The sequence below is a fragment of the Hibiscus syriacus genome, unplaced genomic scaffold (genome assembly GCF_006381635.1).
Source record: "Hibiscus syriacus cultivar Baekdansim isolate YM2019G1 unplaced genomic scaffold, ASM638163v2 tig00112400_pilon, whole genome shotgun sequence".
Taxonomy (NCBI): domain Eukaryota; kingdom Viridiplantae; phylum Streptophyta; class Magnoliopsida; order Malvales; family Malvaceae; genus Hibiscus; species Hibiscus syriacus.
The window spans coordinates 320,072-340,231 of NW_024063322.1; the positions used below are offsets into that span (position 1 = coordinate 320,072).

The following is a 20,160-nucleotide window of genomic DNA, read 5'->3' on the forward strand; positions in this document are numbered from 1 at the left end:
TCATTGATTTTTGCGGTGTTATTAGAATATTTAAAATTTTGAGATCAATTTAAAATAAAAGTAATAATTTGAAGATAATTTTGAAATGTTTAAGCATTTATAAATAAAAGTTCTAGTCTAAAATTAAAATTAAAATTAAAAAAAATTATAAATTAAAGATCAATTTTAAAATAAAAGTAATAAATTGAAGGGTTAACTACATGAAAAATTACTTACGTTTATGTTTTGTTCACTTTTGGTCACTAATTTCAAAAAAATATAAGATATGGTCAATTTTGTTTTTATTTAATTAAGATGTGGTCACCTCGAGTTAACTGTCGTTAACAACAGTTAAATATTTTGATATAATCACACACTTGATCCTGTTATTTACATATTCTCTCAATCTAGTTCTACTTTTAATAAATTAAAATAAATGTAATCCTATTTTACAACTCGAAGTTGACTTAGAATTTTTTGAGTCCAGTCGAGTCACATTTTCGAGTTTCTGTTTAAATTTAATTATAAATATTTATAATATTATGATATTATTTGATTCCAATTTAAATTATCATTTATAACCATATACAATATGTGTGTATTTCTTCATATTTTTTTCATATGTAATATACATTTATGATACAAATCAAGAGATTCAATTCAAACTTGAAAATCAATCCACTAATTACTAAACTTTTCGAGTTATTCGAGTTGTATTTTACAACTCGGTTTGAACTTCAAATATAACATCCTCAATACCGGGTTAGTGACTAAATTATAAAATTTCAAAATTTGGTGATTTGAAGTGGAAAAGTTGAATAGTTCAATGACTTATTTAAAAAAATATATGAAGGGTTATTGATAATTATTAAAAGAATAAAATGGTAAAATGGTCATTTAACAAGGAAATAATTAAATAATGGTTAGTGGATATTATAATACCCATGTGAATCATAATTGAGAAGATAAGTTTCCGGGTTATCTTCTTCAATTTCTTCTCTTCTTCCAACCGTGGAGCCTCATAGCCAAGGTGAGTTGATTTTCTTATGGTTAATTTCTGGAAATTTCAAGAGGGTTTTGATTCTTTAGGTGTTAATTAAGCTTAAGGAAAGCTTAATTTGTTTTAAAACAACAAGATGAAAGGTTTATGAGAGATTAAATATTTGGGTATTTTCTTGAATTTTTTACTGTTCATAAATACATTTTTTTACTTGAATTTTTATACTGAAACATAATTTAATAGAATATTGTGGTATTTTCTTAAAAAGAGTTCAAATGTTTTGATAATTTGCAAGAATATCGTTTTTAAAAGTGAATGTGACATCTCAGACTCGTATTCGGGTCGGGTACGGGTTGGGGTGTTACATCAAATTTTTCGAGTCGAATCGGGTTTATGAAATTACAACTCGAAGTTAATTAGAGTCAAGTTTTCAAGAGTCGAGTCGAAAAAATCGGTTCTTCAAGTCAAGTCCAATTTCGCTCACCATAATACCACGTGTCACCGTTCGGTTGGAGGATTAACTTTTATAAACTTGGCTTGACTAAAAAAAATTCAAGTACAACTGAGTTGTAAAATACAACTCGAAATTTTTAATAATTAGTAGATTGATTTTCAAGTTTGATTTGAGACTCTCGACTTTATATCATAAATGTATATCACATATGAACAAAATATGAATAAATACACATGTATTGTATATGGTTATGAAAGATCATTTAAATTAGAATCAAATAATATCATAATATTATAAATATTTATAATTAAATTTAAAATGAAACTCAAAAATTTGACTCGACTCGAAAAAAATTCAAAGTCAACTTCGAGTTGAAAAATAGGACTCGTCAACTCGAATAACTCAAATTTTTTTTTACTCGACTCAATTCGGTTCAATCGAACGCTCACCCTTACGTGGCATGACAAGTGACATCATTCGATTGAATGATTAAATTTATTTTTGATTTATTAAAAGTATAACTAAATTACGAAAATATATAAATAAAAATGATCAAACGTGTGATTATATTAAAATATTTAATTATTGTTAACGTCAATTAACTCGAGGTGATCACATCTTAATTAAATAAAAACGAAAGTGATCATATCTTAATTAAATAAAAATAAAAATAATCGTATTTAAAAAAACAAAATATAAATGTAATTGATTTTTCATGTAATTAACCCCAAATTAAAATATACAGTACAATTAACTCTACTTTTTCATAAATAAAAACTTTGAATAAAGAGAGATGAAAGACTGTCACGATCATAAGCGGTGAACCACCGCAAGAAAAGAAATTGTCTTGAAAGCAAAGCGAACTCCTTTCTCTCTCATCTCATTTCCATCCAACCCCAATTATGAACTTATCAAAAATGCCATCTCCTACATCCCCTCCCCACAGCCACCACGCTAGAGATGGAACGTGCAGCCAACGCGCGTATCCCCTTCTTCCTTTTTTACTCTCAATGAGCCTGAGCAATTGCAGCTAAAAACCAAGAATGGGGTCCTGTTGTTGGGCATTTATCGTCCTTGTTTTCCAACCATTCTTTGGTTCGAATTCCTTCGCTTTGTTAGTTCTGGGCGAGCCTACCGACTACGTTTCGGCCGTTGGGGACCCTGGAATGAAAAACCCAAATGTCAGAGTTGGTCTGGAAGCTTGGAATTTCTGCAACGAAGTTGGATTTGAAGCTCCTAACATGGGCAGCCCCCGCCATGCCGATTGTGCTGATATTTACTGTTCTTCAACCGCTGGTACTTCCTCTTCCTCTTTACGTTGTTTGTTCATAATGATCAGCTTTTAAATGGTCTGTGAATCTTTGCCTTGCTTGCTTCCTTTAGCAATTAAGGTGGCTTCATTGCACACTAATACTGAAATCTGAAAACAATGGTTAAAATTAATTTTAAATTATTTCTGGAATGTCTTATATAGTTAATAAGCAAGCAGCAATGGGTAAACGAATATGCGTTGTAATGAGGAATGTATTATTGGGTTAACATTTTATTCCTGCTGTTTCTGTTAAGACTTGATAGGATACTTATCCACTAAGTGTTTGATTCCAGTGGCTAATCAACTTTACCAGTATAATATTGCTGAAGAAATCAAAGCCAATTTGACCATCGACTTGAATTATGTAATTGGTGCATACATGAATTTCTAATAATGGATATTGTTTCATCTCTAAGATCTAACATGTCGAACAACTTTCTTATAAACTATTTTCAAATGGGGATTTCACGGTTAAAATGCAACAGATCATTGACCTTAGTTATCATTTCCCCCGGCCCCTTACTTCAACATTCTTGTTGACTTGCTAAGTTTTGAAAATACATATCCTTTTCGAATATGAACATCTTACTGCCCTATTCTGATCATCAGCTCATCTGGGTGGTGGCCTTGTTAATAATGGCAGTCAATGCGGAGTTCTACACAAAGTGAATGGCACTGACAACAGCTTAGGAGCTGGTGATAAATTTCCTACAGCAGGCTTTGAGTCTTCTGCTGACCCTGACCTGTTTGCAAAGGAGAAAGAACTATATCTTGGCTCTTTATGTGAGGTACAGGAATCCCCAAATCCATGGCAATTTTGGATGATCATGGTTAAAAATGGAAACTTTGACAAAAATACTACTCCCTGTCCAGAGAATGGACAAAAAGTAAGTAAAATTGTGACGGACAGAAAATTTCCATGTTTTGGCGAGGGATGTATGAATCAACCAGTTGTTTACCATAACTACTCAATATTGGAATCCTTTGGAAGCCAGAAGGTTTATTTGACTGGAGAATTTAGTGGAACATATGACCTTGATGCCAACTTGGTTGAAGATGTGGGCAACAACTCCTTCTTTTCAGTCTCATGGAAGAAGAATATTAGCACAGGGAGTTGGATTTTTTCTCACAGGTTGTCAACATCAACTAAATATCCCTGGCTCATGTTATATCTACGTGCGGATGCAACCAAAGGATTTAATGGCGGCTACCACTATAATGGGTGTGGCATGTTGAAAAAGGTTTGTTGTCTGCATTTACTTGGAAAAATTGACACTTGTATACGAGTATTTTTTTAACCATGTTTGCTACTTATGTTATAATGTTCAGTCTTGGAAATGAAATATAGAAAATCGAATGCCTCTCATATTTTACCTTCCAAGAGATAGAAAAGCTTGTCATTTTCATTTATCCAAATTGCATCACTTTCTACCCATGGGGCTGTCTCTTCATTTTACTGCCAAAACTATCTGTTGATATGGCTTTATGTTTCAGAAACATGATTTGCTTGTCTTGCTTTTGCTCTTTCAGTTGCCTGAATCTCCAAATTTTGTGGTAAGGCTGACGCTTGACGTGAAACATGGAGGAGGACCCAACAGTCAATTTTATCTACTAGACATCGGAAGCTGTTGGAAAAACAATGGAGAGCCATGTGATGGTGATGTTCTGACAGATGTCACTAGATACAGTGAGATGATAATTAATCCAGCAACTACAAGCTGGTGCCGTCCTGATAACTTGGTTTCCTGCCCACCTTATCATATTAGTCCCACTGGTGAGATAATACACAGAAATGAGACAACTCGGTTTCCATATTCTGCATATCACCTATATTGCAGCCCTGGAAATGCCAAATATCTGGAGAAACCATATGATATTTGTGATCCGTACAGCAACCCACAATCACAGGAGTTGGTACAAATTATTCCACATTCTGAATGGGCTGTGCATGGCTATCCTAAAAAGCAAGGAGATGGATGGATTGGGGATGCAAGAACTTGGGAGCTTGATGTAGGTGCTCTCTCGAGCCGATTATACTTCTACCAGGTATTGTGTTATTTTTGTAGTGCATTATATGAAATCAGTTAAAAGAATTGCTTGTATGTCTCATTTCTGTCTAGTTCTCTCTTTAGTTGTGGGCTCCCATCATTGTGGATGGGATTTCTGCCTTGGTCGTTTTTCAATCTTGTAAGTTTTACAGAATAATAGTTTTAATTTGTTTTATGATACATTGTTATATAAATTGTCACCATGACGAGGATTTTAGTAAGGACTAGTGTTCTGAAAAGAGCTTTCGAAGTATGCCTGAAGGGAATCATCACATGATTGCACCAGGGTTTAGATAAAAGCGGTTACGACATTAATGCCGGTAGAATGTAGCTTGCATATTTCACTAAGTGCCAACATTTACTTTTAAAGTATCATTTTCAAGCATAAAACTTCTTATCCCACACGCTGCATCTTACCACTTCCTTTTTAAAATAAAATTACTTAAAGAGTAGAAGAATCAAACGGATATGAGTTTTGGTTGATAACATGCTTCTGGCTTGATGCTCTTCAATATCATTACTGTTCTTTGGTGTTTAGTTTGGATGGATGAAGAAAAAACTATGTTGCTGCTACGTTTTGCAGGATCCAGAAACAAAACCCGCGAGGCGTGTCTGGTCTTCGATCAATGTTGGCACGGAAATATATGTTAGCCGCGCAAGAGAGACTGCAGAATGGACTGTAAGTGATTTTGATGTGCTTGTTCCAGAATTTATGCTCAAAGCTGACAGCTCGAGCTCGAACTAACTTATGTACATGTTTGTAAGCGGAGATGGATCAAGGGTCCTCTAAAAATCAAATTCTTATAAAATTTAAATATTTTCTTTGTAGTTTCTATTAATAATATGCTTTCACTTCCTAGAATTTATATTTATAAATTCGTTTTTAACATAAAATCTTGCATCCATTAACTTATTAAGTGATTAATGTTTGATGTACAAAGTAGTGGGGGCTCGAAGAACTCCGTGGACAATAATATTTACTTGCATTTGAAAATATAGCGTCTTTTAGTTCCTTTCTCATTTTCAGAATATAATAAGAAAATTTATATAATTAATTAGTTAAAATGTAATGTGTTTAATTATTTATTGCCAGACATGGGTAGTCAAGATTAAGGCTGCTCCAACAGAAAAACCATCATAGTCAAATTTCAACGGCCATCATAGATTTAGACTAAAATTTATAAAAATTATTATCCAGCTTGAATTGCAATATGGTATTTCATTTACATATTCATATTTCTCTGGGGAAAACAAATAAGAACTGCTTGTACAAATCTTACAGATAGAAGAATTTGCTTCAATCTTAGTAACTATTCACATGAAGGGACCTTGTCCCTCAAGGTTTCACTGCTACCCAAATCTCCCTTTTGAATGAATTTGACAAATAACTTTGATTGTCCGAATCCTATGATTTAATGTCACATGCAACTGTGCATGAAACACGACACTATAAAAATCTAATAAAATTGATTTGGATTGATCTGTGTTCAAAATGGCTGCTGTAGATACATGAACATGTCCTGCAAAGGTGACAACTGCTCCACCTGGTACTGAACTTGACTTGCAAACGGATCATCTTGGAACCCGAAATCGACGCCATTGGGTTGACTCTGGACTTCTTTCTCCCACGTGACTTCAGGGGACAGCACCTGCCCCGACGAACTTGAATCCGTTTGCAATCTCGGGACGGAAACCGAAGCATCCGTTTGTAAGAGTTCATCATTCACCATCGACGACAAAGGTTGTTGTTGTTGTTGGGAAATTGATGTTATATTTTGACCGTGCATTAAGATGTTGGGTTTCTGGTCTTCCATTTCAGGGTAACTCGACAGTTTTTGTTCACTTGGGAAATGCTTCTCAATGCTTCCTTTATTGTTGTATATCCGACATAGTACCCAATCATCAAGCTGCAATAAGAAACAAGCAAACCAATGAGCTAAGAATTCAAATGAAGATATTCGAAGTTGTGGGCTGGTCAAGTTGGCAACTTTCATGTGAAAAAGGGTTGATTTAACCCATGAAACAAAAGTACGGTAAAAAGTGGGAATGATGAAAGAATTTTACCCTCATGTTGTTGTTCTTTTTGCCGGCGGCGGCGGACCTGTCAACATTCGGGAGGCGGTATTCGTGCATGATCCAATTGGTTTTGACACCGCGTGGGGCTTTGCCGGCGTAGAAAACGAGCGACTTTTTTATGCCCAATGTTTTGGGCTTCCAATATCCCGTTCCGGCCGACATCCGTTTGGGTATTTTATGTCTCTCGGTGAGAACAAATACCACTCCTTTTCACCGTACAACGCCATATCTACACCAAAATATAAATCAAAATTATTTAACCAGTTACTCAAATTAACCCAAACAAAAAGAAGCCAAATTCAATTTGGAAAAAGCATTGTTCTTAATACTTGGAACTCAAATGATGAATCCACCAAAGAGTTGATGCATTTTCCCCAAATAACCAAAAACGAAATATAAATAAACTGAAATATAAATAAACTGATTTTTTAACGTCTGCAGACTGCTAAAATAAACTGAAATATAAATAAACTGATTTTTTAAACTTAAAAGAGTTTTGCAATACTGAAATTTAAATAATTTTAGTTTTACAAAACTGAAATTTAAATAATCCATACAACTACAATAATAATTTTTTTAAAAATAAATCAATCCATATTTTGCATTAATTGCTCAACAATTTCATCTCGTAGTTGAGTCATATATTTTCGATCTGCTATAGAACCATGTTTTTAGGCGAGGGTTTTTGTTTTTAATGTTCTTTGAAGTGGTTGGAAGAGTTTTGAAGACACAATGCCATGTCTGTGCCAAGAAGAGGACGCGTAGACGTTTTCAGAGCTACTGTCTTCTAAAAAACAAACGGTCTGCGATGCCCAATGTCTGCGCGGAGTAGACATAAGAGCTTTGAAGACATTTTTTTAGAAAAACAAACACCACCTAAGTGTTTAGAAGCGATTTCAGTTAATGGATAGAAAAAATGAGTGACTTTCATTCTTAGAGGAAGTGTTTAGAAGGATTTTGGTTAGTAGATAGCAAATGTGAGTGACTTTCATTCTTAAAGGATGAACATGTTCAAGGGTAAATGAAGGTGTAGCTTAGAGTAATTTTTTTAGCTTGAACTCTAAGATAAGTGAACTTAAATTTATGCCTATGATTGATATAGAATGTGATATGAAATGTGAATATTGACTTGTGTATTGAATATGTGTTGCAAGTGATGCATAATGGTTTTTAAAGTGTATCTTGTAAAATGTATATATATATATATGAATGTGTTGAGGATGAGTGGAACAACTTCACTCTCCATGGATGAGTGAGGAACTTGTTGCCCATAAGAGATTGATCATGAAAACCATTTTCGATAAGTGGTTTAAAGTGTATTTTGAAAGTGTATATGTGTATGATCTATGCATCATTTGATAAATGCTCTTGTGAACTTGGATTAAATTGTTATTTATTCTTAATGGGACCTTTGGTTATGAAAGACATGCCTAGGAAATAATACTCTATGGTTTCTATATATGTGTGAACAAAGGGTTATACAGGGTAATGTTGGTGAGTTGAGTAATGCCCTATAAAGATTACGGGGTAAGGTTCGTTCATTGAGTTTACACTGAAAGTCATGTTTTTGGACCTAGGTGAGTCCATAAATAAAGGAGATTTATATGAAGTCTATTTATCTAATGAGTGAATTGTGTTTTAAACAAAAGGTGTTAGGTATGGCTCATAAATATACCAGTAAAGAGGACAGGAGATGTGGGTTGGGGGTGCGGGGGCGCAGGCCCCGCGGTACGGTACAAGGTTGATTTTGTAATTATGTACCAGGGTTTTCTATTATAAATAGAGATGTAACCTAGACCTAAAATATCATTGAATAAAACTTCTAGCGCCGCCTAGGCACCGAGGACGTAAGCACATTGCCGAACCTCGTAAAATTCTCGTGTTCTTTCGTTTTCTTTACCCGTTTTCGTCAACAATTGGTATCAGAGGTCAGGAGCAAAATTCGAAGTCGCGAAATTTGATGGTCAGGGTAACTTCGGATTATGGCAAACGAGAGTGAAGGATCTATTGGCGCAGCAAGGGATCTTGAAGGCTTTGCGACCTACAAAGCCGGCGTCGATGGATGAGGAAGATTGGGAAGAATTGCAGCAGCGAGCGGCAGGAACCATACGATTATGCTTGGCGGACGAGGTCATGTATCACGTCATGCATCTATCGTCTCCAGACGAAATTTGGAGGAAGTTGGAAAGTCAGTTTATGTCCAAATCCTTAACGACAAAACTGTATCTGAAGCAGCGGCTGTATGGGCTGAAGATGCAGGACGATCACGATTTGGCGCAACACGTGAATGTCTTCAATCAAATCGTTTCTGATCTGGCTCGGCTTGATGTGAAAATTGAGGATGAAGACAGAGCGATGATTCTGTTGTGTTCGTTGCCTTCCTCTTACGAACACATGGTGACTACTCTTACATATGGGAAAGAGACTATCAACGTTGAGGAGATTACTGCAGCCTTGTTGGCTCACAACCAGCGGAAGCAGAATGCAGGGGAAAGCTCTCAAGCCGATAGCTTATATGTCAAGGGTAATCGAGATCGTGGACGGAAGCCAGAGAAGGCAGGGTTCGGGAAGCGGAATTCCAGATCCAAATCCAGGGATAAGAAGACGATTCACTGTTACAAGTGCAAGGAGGCGGGACATATGAAGCGAGACTGTCCGAAGTTGAAAAAGCAGACCGATGAGAAGCATGATGGCTCATCCAAGTCTGTGAACGTGGTCGAGGATGATACTTCTGATTGCAGTGAGGGTGATATGCTTTCTATTTCAACGACACAATTGACGGATGCTTGGATTCTTGATTCTGGATGTTCTTATCACATCACGCCAAATAGGGAATGGTTTTCAACATACAGGCCGGTTAATTCTGGTTCGGTTTATTTGGGTGATGATCGATGTTGCAATATTGTTGGTATTGGTGATGTCAGAATTAAGATGCACGATGGCTCCGTTCGGACGTTGAGTGGTGTTCGACATATCCCAGACTTGAAGAAGAATTTGATTTCCTTGGGCACTTTGCACAAGAATGGTTTTATCCCTAAGGCTGACGAGGATAGGGAAACCATTCGGATTGTTAAAGGAGCATTGACTGTGATGAAAGGCAAGATGACTGCAGGGAATATCTACAGATTGTTAGGGAGTACCGTTGCAGGTGGAGTTCACTCTGTTGAGTCCTGTGATGATACGACAAAATTGTGGCATATGCGCCTTGCTCATCTTAGTGAACGTGGTATGGCAGAATTACACAAGAGAAACTTGTTGCATGGTGTCAAAAGCTGTAAGCTCGATTTTTGCAAGTATTGTGTTCTTGGTAAACAGACTAAAGTCCGTTTCAAGACTGCGAAGCACACAACTCAAGGGATTCTTGATTATGTGCATTTTGATGTATGGGGGCCTTCCACGACATCGTCTTTGGGTGGATCTAGGTACTATGTTACTTTTATTGATGATTTTTCACGGAAAGTTTGGGTGTATTTTTTGAAACAGAAATCTGAAGTTTTTGAGAAGTTCAAGCTGTGGAAAGCTGAGGTAGAAAACCAAACAGGACGAAAAATCAAGTGTTTGCGGTCTGATAATGGTACGGAGTACACAGATTCACAGTTCCTACAATTCTGTAAGGAGCATGGGATTCAGAGGCATTTTACAGTGCGCAAGACACCACAACAGAATGGTGTTGCGGAACGAATGAACAGGTCGTTGAATGAAAGAGCCAGATGTTTGCGGTTGAATGCGGGGCTTCCCAAACACTTCTGGGCTGAGGCTGTTAACATGGCGTTTTACCTTATCAACAGATCGCCAAGGGCATCGCTGGCTGGGAAAGTTGCAGAAGAGGTATGGACTGGTCATGATGTTAGTTTTGATAACTTACGGATTTTTGGTTGTCCTGCTTATGTGCATGTACCTGCTGATGAGAGATCCAAACTTGATGCAAAATCGAAGGAGTGCATTTTTCTGGGTTACAAGAAAGGTGTCAAAGGATTCAAGTTCTGGGATCCAGTTGCGAAGAAAGTTGTGATTAGTAGAGATGTCGTTTTTGATGAACAGTCTATGTTGCAGCAGAAGCAAGACACGACAGTGGTAGATTTCGAGCAGTTTCCAGTTGAGAAACCAGAAACTTCTCAACCGACTTCTGGTGGTTCCACTACGGATGATTTGCAGGATTATAGTCTCGCTAGAGACAGGGTGAGACGGACGAATATAAAGCCTCCGAACAGATTGGGTTTTGAAGACTTGGTATCTTTTGCACTTATTGTTAGCAGTGATGATCCGGTTACTTTTCATGATGTCGTTACTAGTCAGGAAAACGACAAGTGGATGGCAGCCATGGTTGAGGAGATGGAGTCTTTGAATCACAATCGCACATGGGAGTTAGTTCCCCTTCCTGAGGGTAAGAAGCCGATTGGTTGCAAATGGGTGTATAAGAAGAAACCAGCAGTAACAGAAAAAGAGGGGGAGAAGTTCAAGGCTCGTTTGGTAGCGAAGGGTTTTTCACAGCAGAAAGGAGTTGATTATGATGAAATCTTTTCTCCTGTGGTCAGGCACACTTCAATCCGAGCAGTACTTGCATTGGTGGCTAGTTGGGATTTGCATTTAGAGCAGATGGATGTTAAAACTGCTTTTTTGCATGGTGATTTAGAGGAGCAGATCTACATGCGGCAACCTGAAGGTTTCACTCAACCTGGAAACGAGCATTTAGTTTGCAGATTGAAGAAATCTTTGTACGGGTTGAAACAGTCTCCGAGACAGTGGTATAAACGGTTTGACTCCTATATGATCAAGATTGGCTACAACCGATGTGAGTATGATTGTTGTGTCTATGTTAAGAGCCTTGATGATGGTTCTTTTATTTTTCTATTACTGTATGTTGATGATATGTTGATTGCTGCGAAGAACATGGATGATGTTATCGGCTTGAAAACTTTATTGAGTCAGGAATTTGATATGAAAGATTTAGGTGCTGCAAAGAAAATTCTTGGAATGGAAATTTGCAGGGACAGAGAGTCAAGGAAACTGCGGCTATCTCAACGGGGTTATGTTGAGAAAATGCTAGAAAGGTTTGCGATGAGCAGCGCAAAACTAGTTAGGACTCCATTGGCGAATCACTTTAAGCTCTCATCAGAACAGTGCCCTAAGACAGATAAGGAAGCTGAAAATATGGCAAAGGTTCCGTATTCTAATGCTGTTGGCTGCTTGATGTATGCGATGGTATGTACTCGTCCTGATTTAGCTCATGCTGTTAGTCAAGTTTGTAAGTACATGTCTAAACCTGGTAAGCAACATTGGGAAGCAGTCAAGTGGATCTTTCGGTACTTAAAGGGTACTGTGGGACATGGAATTGTTTTTGGGAGTCAGCGGGATAATCCTTTGGTTGTAGGATATGTGGATTCAGATTATGCAGGTGACTTGGATAATAGAAGATCTACGACAGGGTATGTGTTTACTCTTGGTGGAGGGCCTATTTGTTGGAAGTCTACTGTTCAATCTGTCGTGGCACTATCTACAACTGAAGCTGAATACATGGCAGCGACTGAAGCTGCAAAAGAAGCTTTATGGCTTACTGGTTTAGTGAAGGAGTTGGGTGTTCAACAAGGTGGAGTTCAGTTGCTTTGTGATAATCAAAGTGCTATTCACTTGGCTAAGAATCAGGTGTATTGTGCTAGAACTAAACATATTGATGTAAGGTTCCACAAGATCAGAGAGTTGGTTGCATCTGGATAGGTTTTGTTTCAGAAGGTACATACTGATGAGAATGCCGCTGATATGTTCACCAAGCCAGTTACGACATACAAGTTCAAGCATTGCTTGGACTTGTTGAATGTTTCGAGTTGTTAAAGAAGCAAGGTAACCCAACCCATATTGAAGTTTCCAAGGGGCAGGATATTCGCCAAGGTGGAGATTTGTTAGGTATGGCTCATAAATATACCAGTAAAGAGGACAGGAGATGTGGGTTGGGGGTGCGGGGGCGCAGCCCCCGCGGTACGGTACAGGGTTGATTTTGTAATTATGTACCAGGGTTTTCTATTATAAATAGAGATGTAACCTAGACCTAAAATATCATTGAATAAAACTTCTAGCGCCGCCTAGGCACCGAGGACGTAAGCACATTGCCGAACCTCGTAAAATTCTCGTGTTCTTTCGTTTTCTTTACCCGTTTTCGTCAACAAAAGGTCATTGATCTTGAATGGAACCAATTGTGTAATATATGTGACTTTGCCAAAAAGGTAATTGTGCATATGTGCATGTGATTTGTTATAGGATATACGACGATGAAAAACATGTATATAATTTGAATCTTGTAATATCCCAATCTATGGGTTAGTGACTAAATTATAAAATTTTAGAACTTGGTGACTAAAGTAGAAGAATTGAATAGTTCAATGATTCATTTGAAAATATTACCTGAAAAAGGTAAGTAATTATTAAATAAAGTGAAGGGCAAAAGGGTCTTTTGTAAGGGAAATAATTAATTAAAGAAAGGTTATATATTAACCACATGGAAGGGAAGAGAAATCTATAAGCTTCCAGAGTTCTCTTTCTCTTCTTCTTCCTTTATGCGTGGGAACCCAAAACAAATGTGAGTTTCTGGTTAGTTAGTTTCTTGTTAAATTTAAGATTGGTTTATGATAATTAGATGATAACTAAGCTTAAGGAAAGCTTAGATTATCTTAAAACCATAAGATGAGGAGTACTTTAAGAATTAAAGAAAGGAAGTAGAAAAGTGAAATCTTGGATTAGAGTTCATAATAAGAATTGAAGTGGGATTTGACTTGTCATCAAGCTAATTAAGGAATAGGAAGTGTTAGAATTAGATTAAGAACATGTTGGAAGTTGAGTGAGATTCTTAAATTCTATATGGAGAATTGGATTTCTAAGTTTTAGAGGTATGAAATGGATAATAATTAGTTTAAGTAAGAGTATGCAAGTTAGGGATATAAAAAGAGGGGAAATATAAAGTGTTGAGAAGATTATGAAGAGATTTTCGTGCTAAAATAACATTTCTGGGCTATGTGCATCGATGCACATTCAATGTGTACCGATGCATCAATGATAAATCCTAGAAATTGTTCAAGGTGTATCGATGCATATGAAGTGCATCGATACACTCCTTTAAAATAAAAACATCGAATATCATCAGTGTATCGATGCACAAGTAGTGCATCTTGTGCATCGATGCACCCCCTTAGATACAAACATTGAATGAAATTTATACACAGATGCATAGATAGTGCATCGATGCACCCGTCAAGGGATCCATAGATAGTGCATCGATGCACCCATCAAGGGATGCATCGATACATGGTGTAGTGCATCGATACATACCTTCATTAAGAGATGAAATTAGCCTTTATTTTAGCCTAAGAAGTGATAGTTAATTAGTATACTGATAAGTATTAATGTATTACTATATAGATTAGAACGAAAACTTGTTCCGAAACAATTGAAGGATTAGGATTAATTCAAAGTAAACAAGGCTAAGGTGAGTGCATTTTAGTGAAGTATGATGAATGGAAACAAGACTCGCGATGAGTCTATTTTCTATGGTAGTATGCATGAAATCATGAGCATGATCATGAATGTAAGATGAGTATATGTGTTATTTGTAATTATATGTATTACATGATTTGTATGTGTGAATGACTATATAATGATGGAACGAACCTATAGGATAAACACTATAGAAACTATGATATATGAATTATAAAATGAAGAACTATAGAATCCCTATGAGAAGGATTATATATGGTATATGGAATTGAATCAAATAAATAGAATAATCTAGTATGTAAATATTATGAGATAAGTGACATAAGTCATATGTTATTGTAAAGGTTAGTGTTATAAATCATGTAAATTGGTAAAAGGGAAATGAGATAAAATAAGTAGCAATTACCTATAAGATTCAAATAAGATTATTTGAATATGTAGCATAAACTATATATATATATATGGGTAAATTAGATATTATATGATTTAAGTATAAAATGAACATAAGATATAGTCAGATAAAATTATTATGTAATATGAGTATATGAATATGTCAGATAAGTAATATAGGAAGATCGATATGTTAAATAAAACTATGATCTAAAACTGTTAGTTTTTTATTTGATATGAAGTATAGTATCAAAGTACTTAAAATCATGTGAGGATGTTATAGAAATCAGAAATAAAAATTATATGACATTAATGTGTCAATTATAGGAAAAAAGAGTACATGAGGTTGTAATAAATTTTAGAAATTGGGGTAATGAAATTATATGAATAAGTGAAAGAGCAAAATAAGTTAAGCGACATTGACCTAAACTATAATATGAATTAGTGGTATAAGAATATGATATAAAATATGCAATAAGAATCGATGTGTTAAATGATAAATATGAACTTATTAGAACAAAAGATAAGATATGCGATTATGAGTATTGAATACGTATTTATGTGATATGACTATGTGATTATATGAAAAAGAATACAATTATATGTGATAAGCTCTGTGATATGTGAATCATATGAATATGTTCTACGCGTAAGTGAACCATGTGTCTATATTTATATGTGATATGTGATTTATATAACAATGAGCTATGTGAAAGAACTATGAAAATATATGTATATGTGAATGTATGATAACATAAATATTAATGCCCATGTTGTGTGACATGAGAGCTAGAGGTATAGTTGGCATGCCAAGAGTCGAGGGTCTACGCTGTCCTTCGGGACATATATGTATTCTTTGGAACATGTGTGAGGTTTTTTGAGACACATACTTGATCCTTGGTATATGTATATGGTTCTTAAGGAATTTTCTACGTGGTCCTTAGGGACAATCTTGTATGGCACTTCGGTGCATTTCTACGCGGCACTACGGTGCAATTCTACGTGGCACTTCGGTGCATTTATACGAGCTATGGTGACAACATTAGTGCACAACCTCAATAGACTCACATATCTATAGTTCTCACAGTGTACATGGGCTAATCAAGAGATAATAACAAATACACTATATGTGATATATATGTTTGGTAATGTTAAGTGTGTTACAACAATCTCATGATGATACGATTGTTAATTGGTATAGTTATATATGATGTGTATGCATGGTGAGTAAAAGGTAATATGATTAAGAAATCAATGATAATGATAAGAATTATAATAAAAATAAAGAATTGATATGCATAGGTTTGTAGTTATATTTGATACATAATGTATTCCATAGTTTATGAAGTCTACATGAAGTATGCATAATATCAATTAGATATGGTATGTTTTAGTAAATTTAATTATGCCTCACTAAGTCATAGACTTAGCGTGTGATTGTTTGACACGTAGGTTAAAGAAGCGAGAAGATAAGCGAAAAAGAGCAAGACAGGTCAGCATCTCCCTTACAAAATTTCATATCAGAAAATAGATGATTTAAATGTGTTTGGTTAATGTGAATATAGTTGGCATGTACTAATTGATTGAGTTGAATATGCTCTGATCGATTTTGATTATTTTGGGTCAATTTATGTAAATAAACCGCTTTTATTTTAATGAAAGTTTTAAATTTTCTTTGAATATTGTCAAGAGTCAAAGTTTGAAAAGTCAATGTGATACCTCAGACTCGTATTCGGGTACGAGTTAGGGGTGTTACAGATCTTGTGTACATTTATGATGCATTATATGAACATAGAATCATGACATGATGGCATGATTATTGAGGTAACAACAAGTGAGAAGTGAATGCATATATGAGCTTTCTTTTAGCTTCGAGGTGAGCATAACTTAGAATGCTAGTTATTCACTGGGCTTTCAGACCACACTCGTTGTTTAATATTTTTTTTCTTCAGAAGATCAATAACTGAGTCAGAGACAAGGGGCAAACATCTAGTGTGATCGAGCAAGGCAATATTAAATAAAGTGTATGTGGTTTGTTTTCATAAAACGACAACGTGGGAACCATCAGGACTTTAGATGATCTTTGAGATTTTGAACTTGTAATATTTTGGCATGTTAGTTGGATTCTTAGATTTAGAATGAAGCATGATGTTGATTTGATGTTGTTGTTTGAGGATATATAATTCATATGAATGTATAGTTCGAATACCTAATTGTTTGGTGTGCTTAGACAAGTGACACTAAATGTACTAAATATGTTAGACTCGTAGAATGCATGAAATGACCCAAAATGCATAATTAGACTAGGTGACTTGTGCCAAAAGTGAACTTTTATGCAACGTTTGACTTTTGATGATAGATCCTTGTATGATGAATTAACTTGTGTTATAAAGGATGCTACAAGTGTATTTTGACATGTATGTTGTGGTATGAAAGTGTCCAAGCATGTATCTAGTGCCTAGGATTGATTACGTGAAAGTTTGGTTGCTTATTTAAGCATGTTCTTGAGAAAAGAATCGATCCCTTAGGGGAATGGATTAATCCTTTCCCAAAAAGGATCGATCTTTTACTTCAAAGGATCGATCCCAAACTTTTTTTTTGCAAATGATTGATCGCAATGAAAAAGGATCGATCCTTGTATTCGATGAAAAATAGTAAAATTGCATTCATTAAAGGTCTTAAGTATCCCTAAGTCTTAGTTTGATACTAAGAAGTTTATATAAGTTTAAAATGGTCCAGAAATTGAATTGCTAATTAATTAGGTCTTAACTTGGAATTTGATTAGACTTGTTCTGTCACACTTTAAATATTGAATTTCATAATAAAGGAGTCAATTGCATGATTGTTGTTTTTATGTGACTTTTGAATTGTTTACGTTTTAGTCTTTAGAAAAACATGTTTAATTAGGTCTCTGTTTGGTGTCCGATTAATCTGAAAATTCACATGTCACTAATAAATGGTTAATAATGAATATTGGTAAACATAAATTAGTATTTCCAGTTTGAATTGATTGGTGGTGTGAAAGACCGTTTTACCCCTTTATTATTTATTATGTATATCTTGCAATGCATTAAATTTGAATAAAGCTTAAATTGTCATTTGTTATCCGATGCTCTGTATTGCATGATGTATGATTTATATTTAAATGCTTCCGTATGGTACACATGTTTAGGGTTTTTGTTTTGTCCGACAAGTTCAGAATCTAATTTACGTTCGGGTATTCGGGTTATTCTTCGTGACCGGGTATGGGGTGTTATAGTGTTTTTTTTTTGAAAAAATTGAAAGTTAAGGTACTAAAATGAACCAAAATTGATAGTTAAGGTATTAAATGCGTTAAGTTTTTAACGGCGAGTACTAAAATGAAATGAAAACTAAACGTTAGGTATGATTTTGAAAAATTGAAAGGTTAGGTACTAAAACAAATCAAAATTAATAGTTTAGGTACTAAATGAGTATTTTACCCTATATAATATGTATATATAATATGCATGAATGATGTATGTATATGACAAATAAAAATTCTAGCAAGGAAAAGCAAGACCTTCAGCTTCGAATGGAAACCGGGACTTCATGGTAAGTAAATCGTGGCTGAAGCCACTCTCTTTGCTTCAATTTTCAATTTCCAAGTTTAAAAAATTCTTCTTCTTTCTAACGTCCTGGTTTGAAATTAATCGAAGCCACACTAATTTCGAATCGGGCGAAATGCTAGCAACATTTCTGGCATCCACGCTGTCGACACCGTTTTCCGCCCGGGCGGGGGGAAAACTTAGTACGACTTGGGGTTTTCTTTGAAAAGGTTTTGAAATGTTTTAGAGTCGCCATCGACCTTTTGGGTTAGGTAGGTCGAATACCTAGAAATTTTCTTTTAAAAGTATTTTTTAAGAAAAACATCATTTTAAAAGATTCACCAATCTACGTGTAACCAGAGATTCATTATTTTTTGAAATAAAAAAAAATTCGGGGATCGATTACGTGTGGGGAAGGATAAGCACCCCCACAACGCCCAAAATTGGTACCCTATCAATTATAAATTATCTCTACTAGTGGAAATCTAAGTATTCGAATACAAATTTAAGTTACGATCCTATTATTCCAGATTCAACCATATAATTTTTATTTAATGAAAAATTCTAAGGAGAAATATAAAATATTCTAATATTTCCAATTGAAGAGAAAATAATCCCTAAAATACTTTAAGACGAATATTTCTCTTTCCAACTGAAATAAAAAGTATATAATAATTTCTCCCCAGAATTCAAGATTAAAATAATTTTTATTCTATCAAAGAAAGAAAATAAGCCAATTTATCCTAATTATATCATTATAAAAGATAAGAGATGTTCAATTATTTAAAATATCGAAACTTAATCTCTAATAAAATTAGACGAATTGTTTCGAGAAGTTTAAATAAGTGAATATTTCCTTTTCCCTTCAAACTTAATTAATTTTTACGCAATCAATTTTTTAGGTCTTTCTAGTGGGATATTTATTTATTTTACAATATCGGAAAAGGACATCTAGTTATTTTAAGACTGTCCCTCCTTAATATTTTAAAATAAATAAATATTACCCTTAAACCAATTATGAAATCGATTAAGTTATGCTTATGAAGCTTTCATACATATTCCAAATATCTAGATCTATATGCACAAACAAATTTTCATGGCAAAAGTTATAAATTAAAAATACTAATTAGGAACAAATAAATGAAAATTAAAGTAAAGATAAAAATTAAATGCTATTCAATGATGGAAATAAAATTGAACTAAATTAACAAGTGCATACTTTAAAGCATAAATATTACGTTAAATAAGCAAACAAAATATAATTACTAAAATGAACATTACAAAAATTAAAGTTCTAAATAATAAAGGTTAAATAATAAATACTAAAATGAACAATACAAATGTAAATAAAGAGAATAAAGTACTTAAGTTTAAAAATAAAATTGTACATTCACCTAAATTATAAATAATAAATATACAACATATGCATCACTTAAAATACATACTACAAATTTTACATGCCAAATATAATGTATAATACATTACACCACCACTCGGGACTAAATTAGAATATTACAAATTATATGCCAAATGAGAAATAAAAAAAGTGACTAAAATAAATAAATTACAAATATCACATCCAAATCATAATATAATAAAAACAAAATCCAAACAGTAACTAAAATGAATAAACATAAAAAACAGTGACTAAATTCGAAAGTTAATAAAATCAATATGCATATTCAAATAAATAACAAAATAAATTACCAGAGTGCAATAGAAGCTAAAATATGAGGGCTTAAGGATGCTTTTACCCTGATAGTGACCAAAATGCAAGATACGCTGAAATAGGGAGGACCTGGAATGCGATTTGACCCTGAAATAAATGAACAAAACAGAAAACCCCTAGAAAT

The 20,160-nt window shown here is 34.5% G+C and overlaps 1 protein-coding gene and 1 pseudogene across 1 annotated transcript; one reads left to right on the plus strand and one right to left on the minus strand.

The window, feature by feature from the left end:
- Positions 1–2,272: 2,272 nt before the first annotated feature.
- Positions 2,273–5,727, plus strand: LOC120179082. The gene is made up of 5 exons (XM_039184790.1): positions 2,273–2,729; positions 3,355–3,986; positions 4,276–4,791; positions 5,377–5,554; positions 5,708–5,727. The coding sequence occupies exons 1-4, from the start codon at positions 2,477–2,479 to the stop codon at positions 5,536–5,538; spliced, it is 1,563 nt and encodes a 520-aa protein (XP_039040721.1). The 5' UTR covers positions 2,273–2,476; the 3' UTR covers positions 5,539–5,554; positions 5,708–5,727.
- A 541-nt stretch (positions 5,728–6,268) lies between these two features.
- On the minus strand, positions 6,269–7,111 carry LOC120179094 (annotated as a pseudogene).
- Between the last annotated feature and the right edge of the window lie 13,049 nt (positions 7,112–20,160).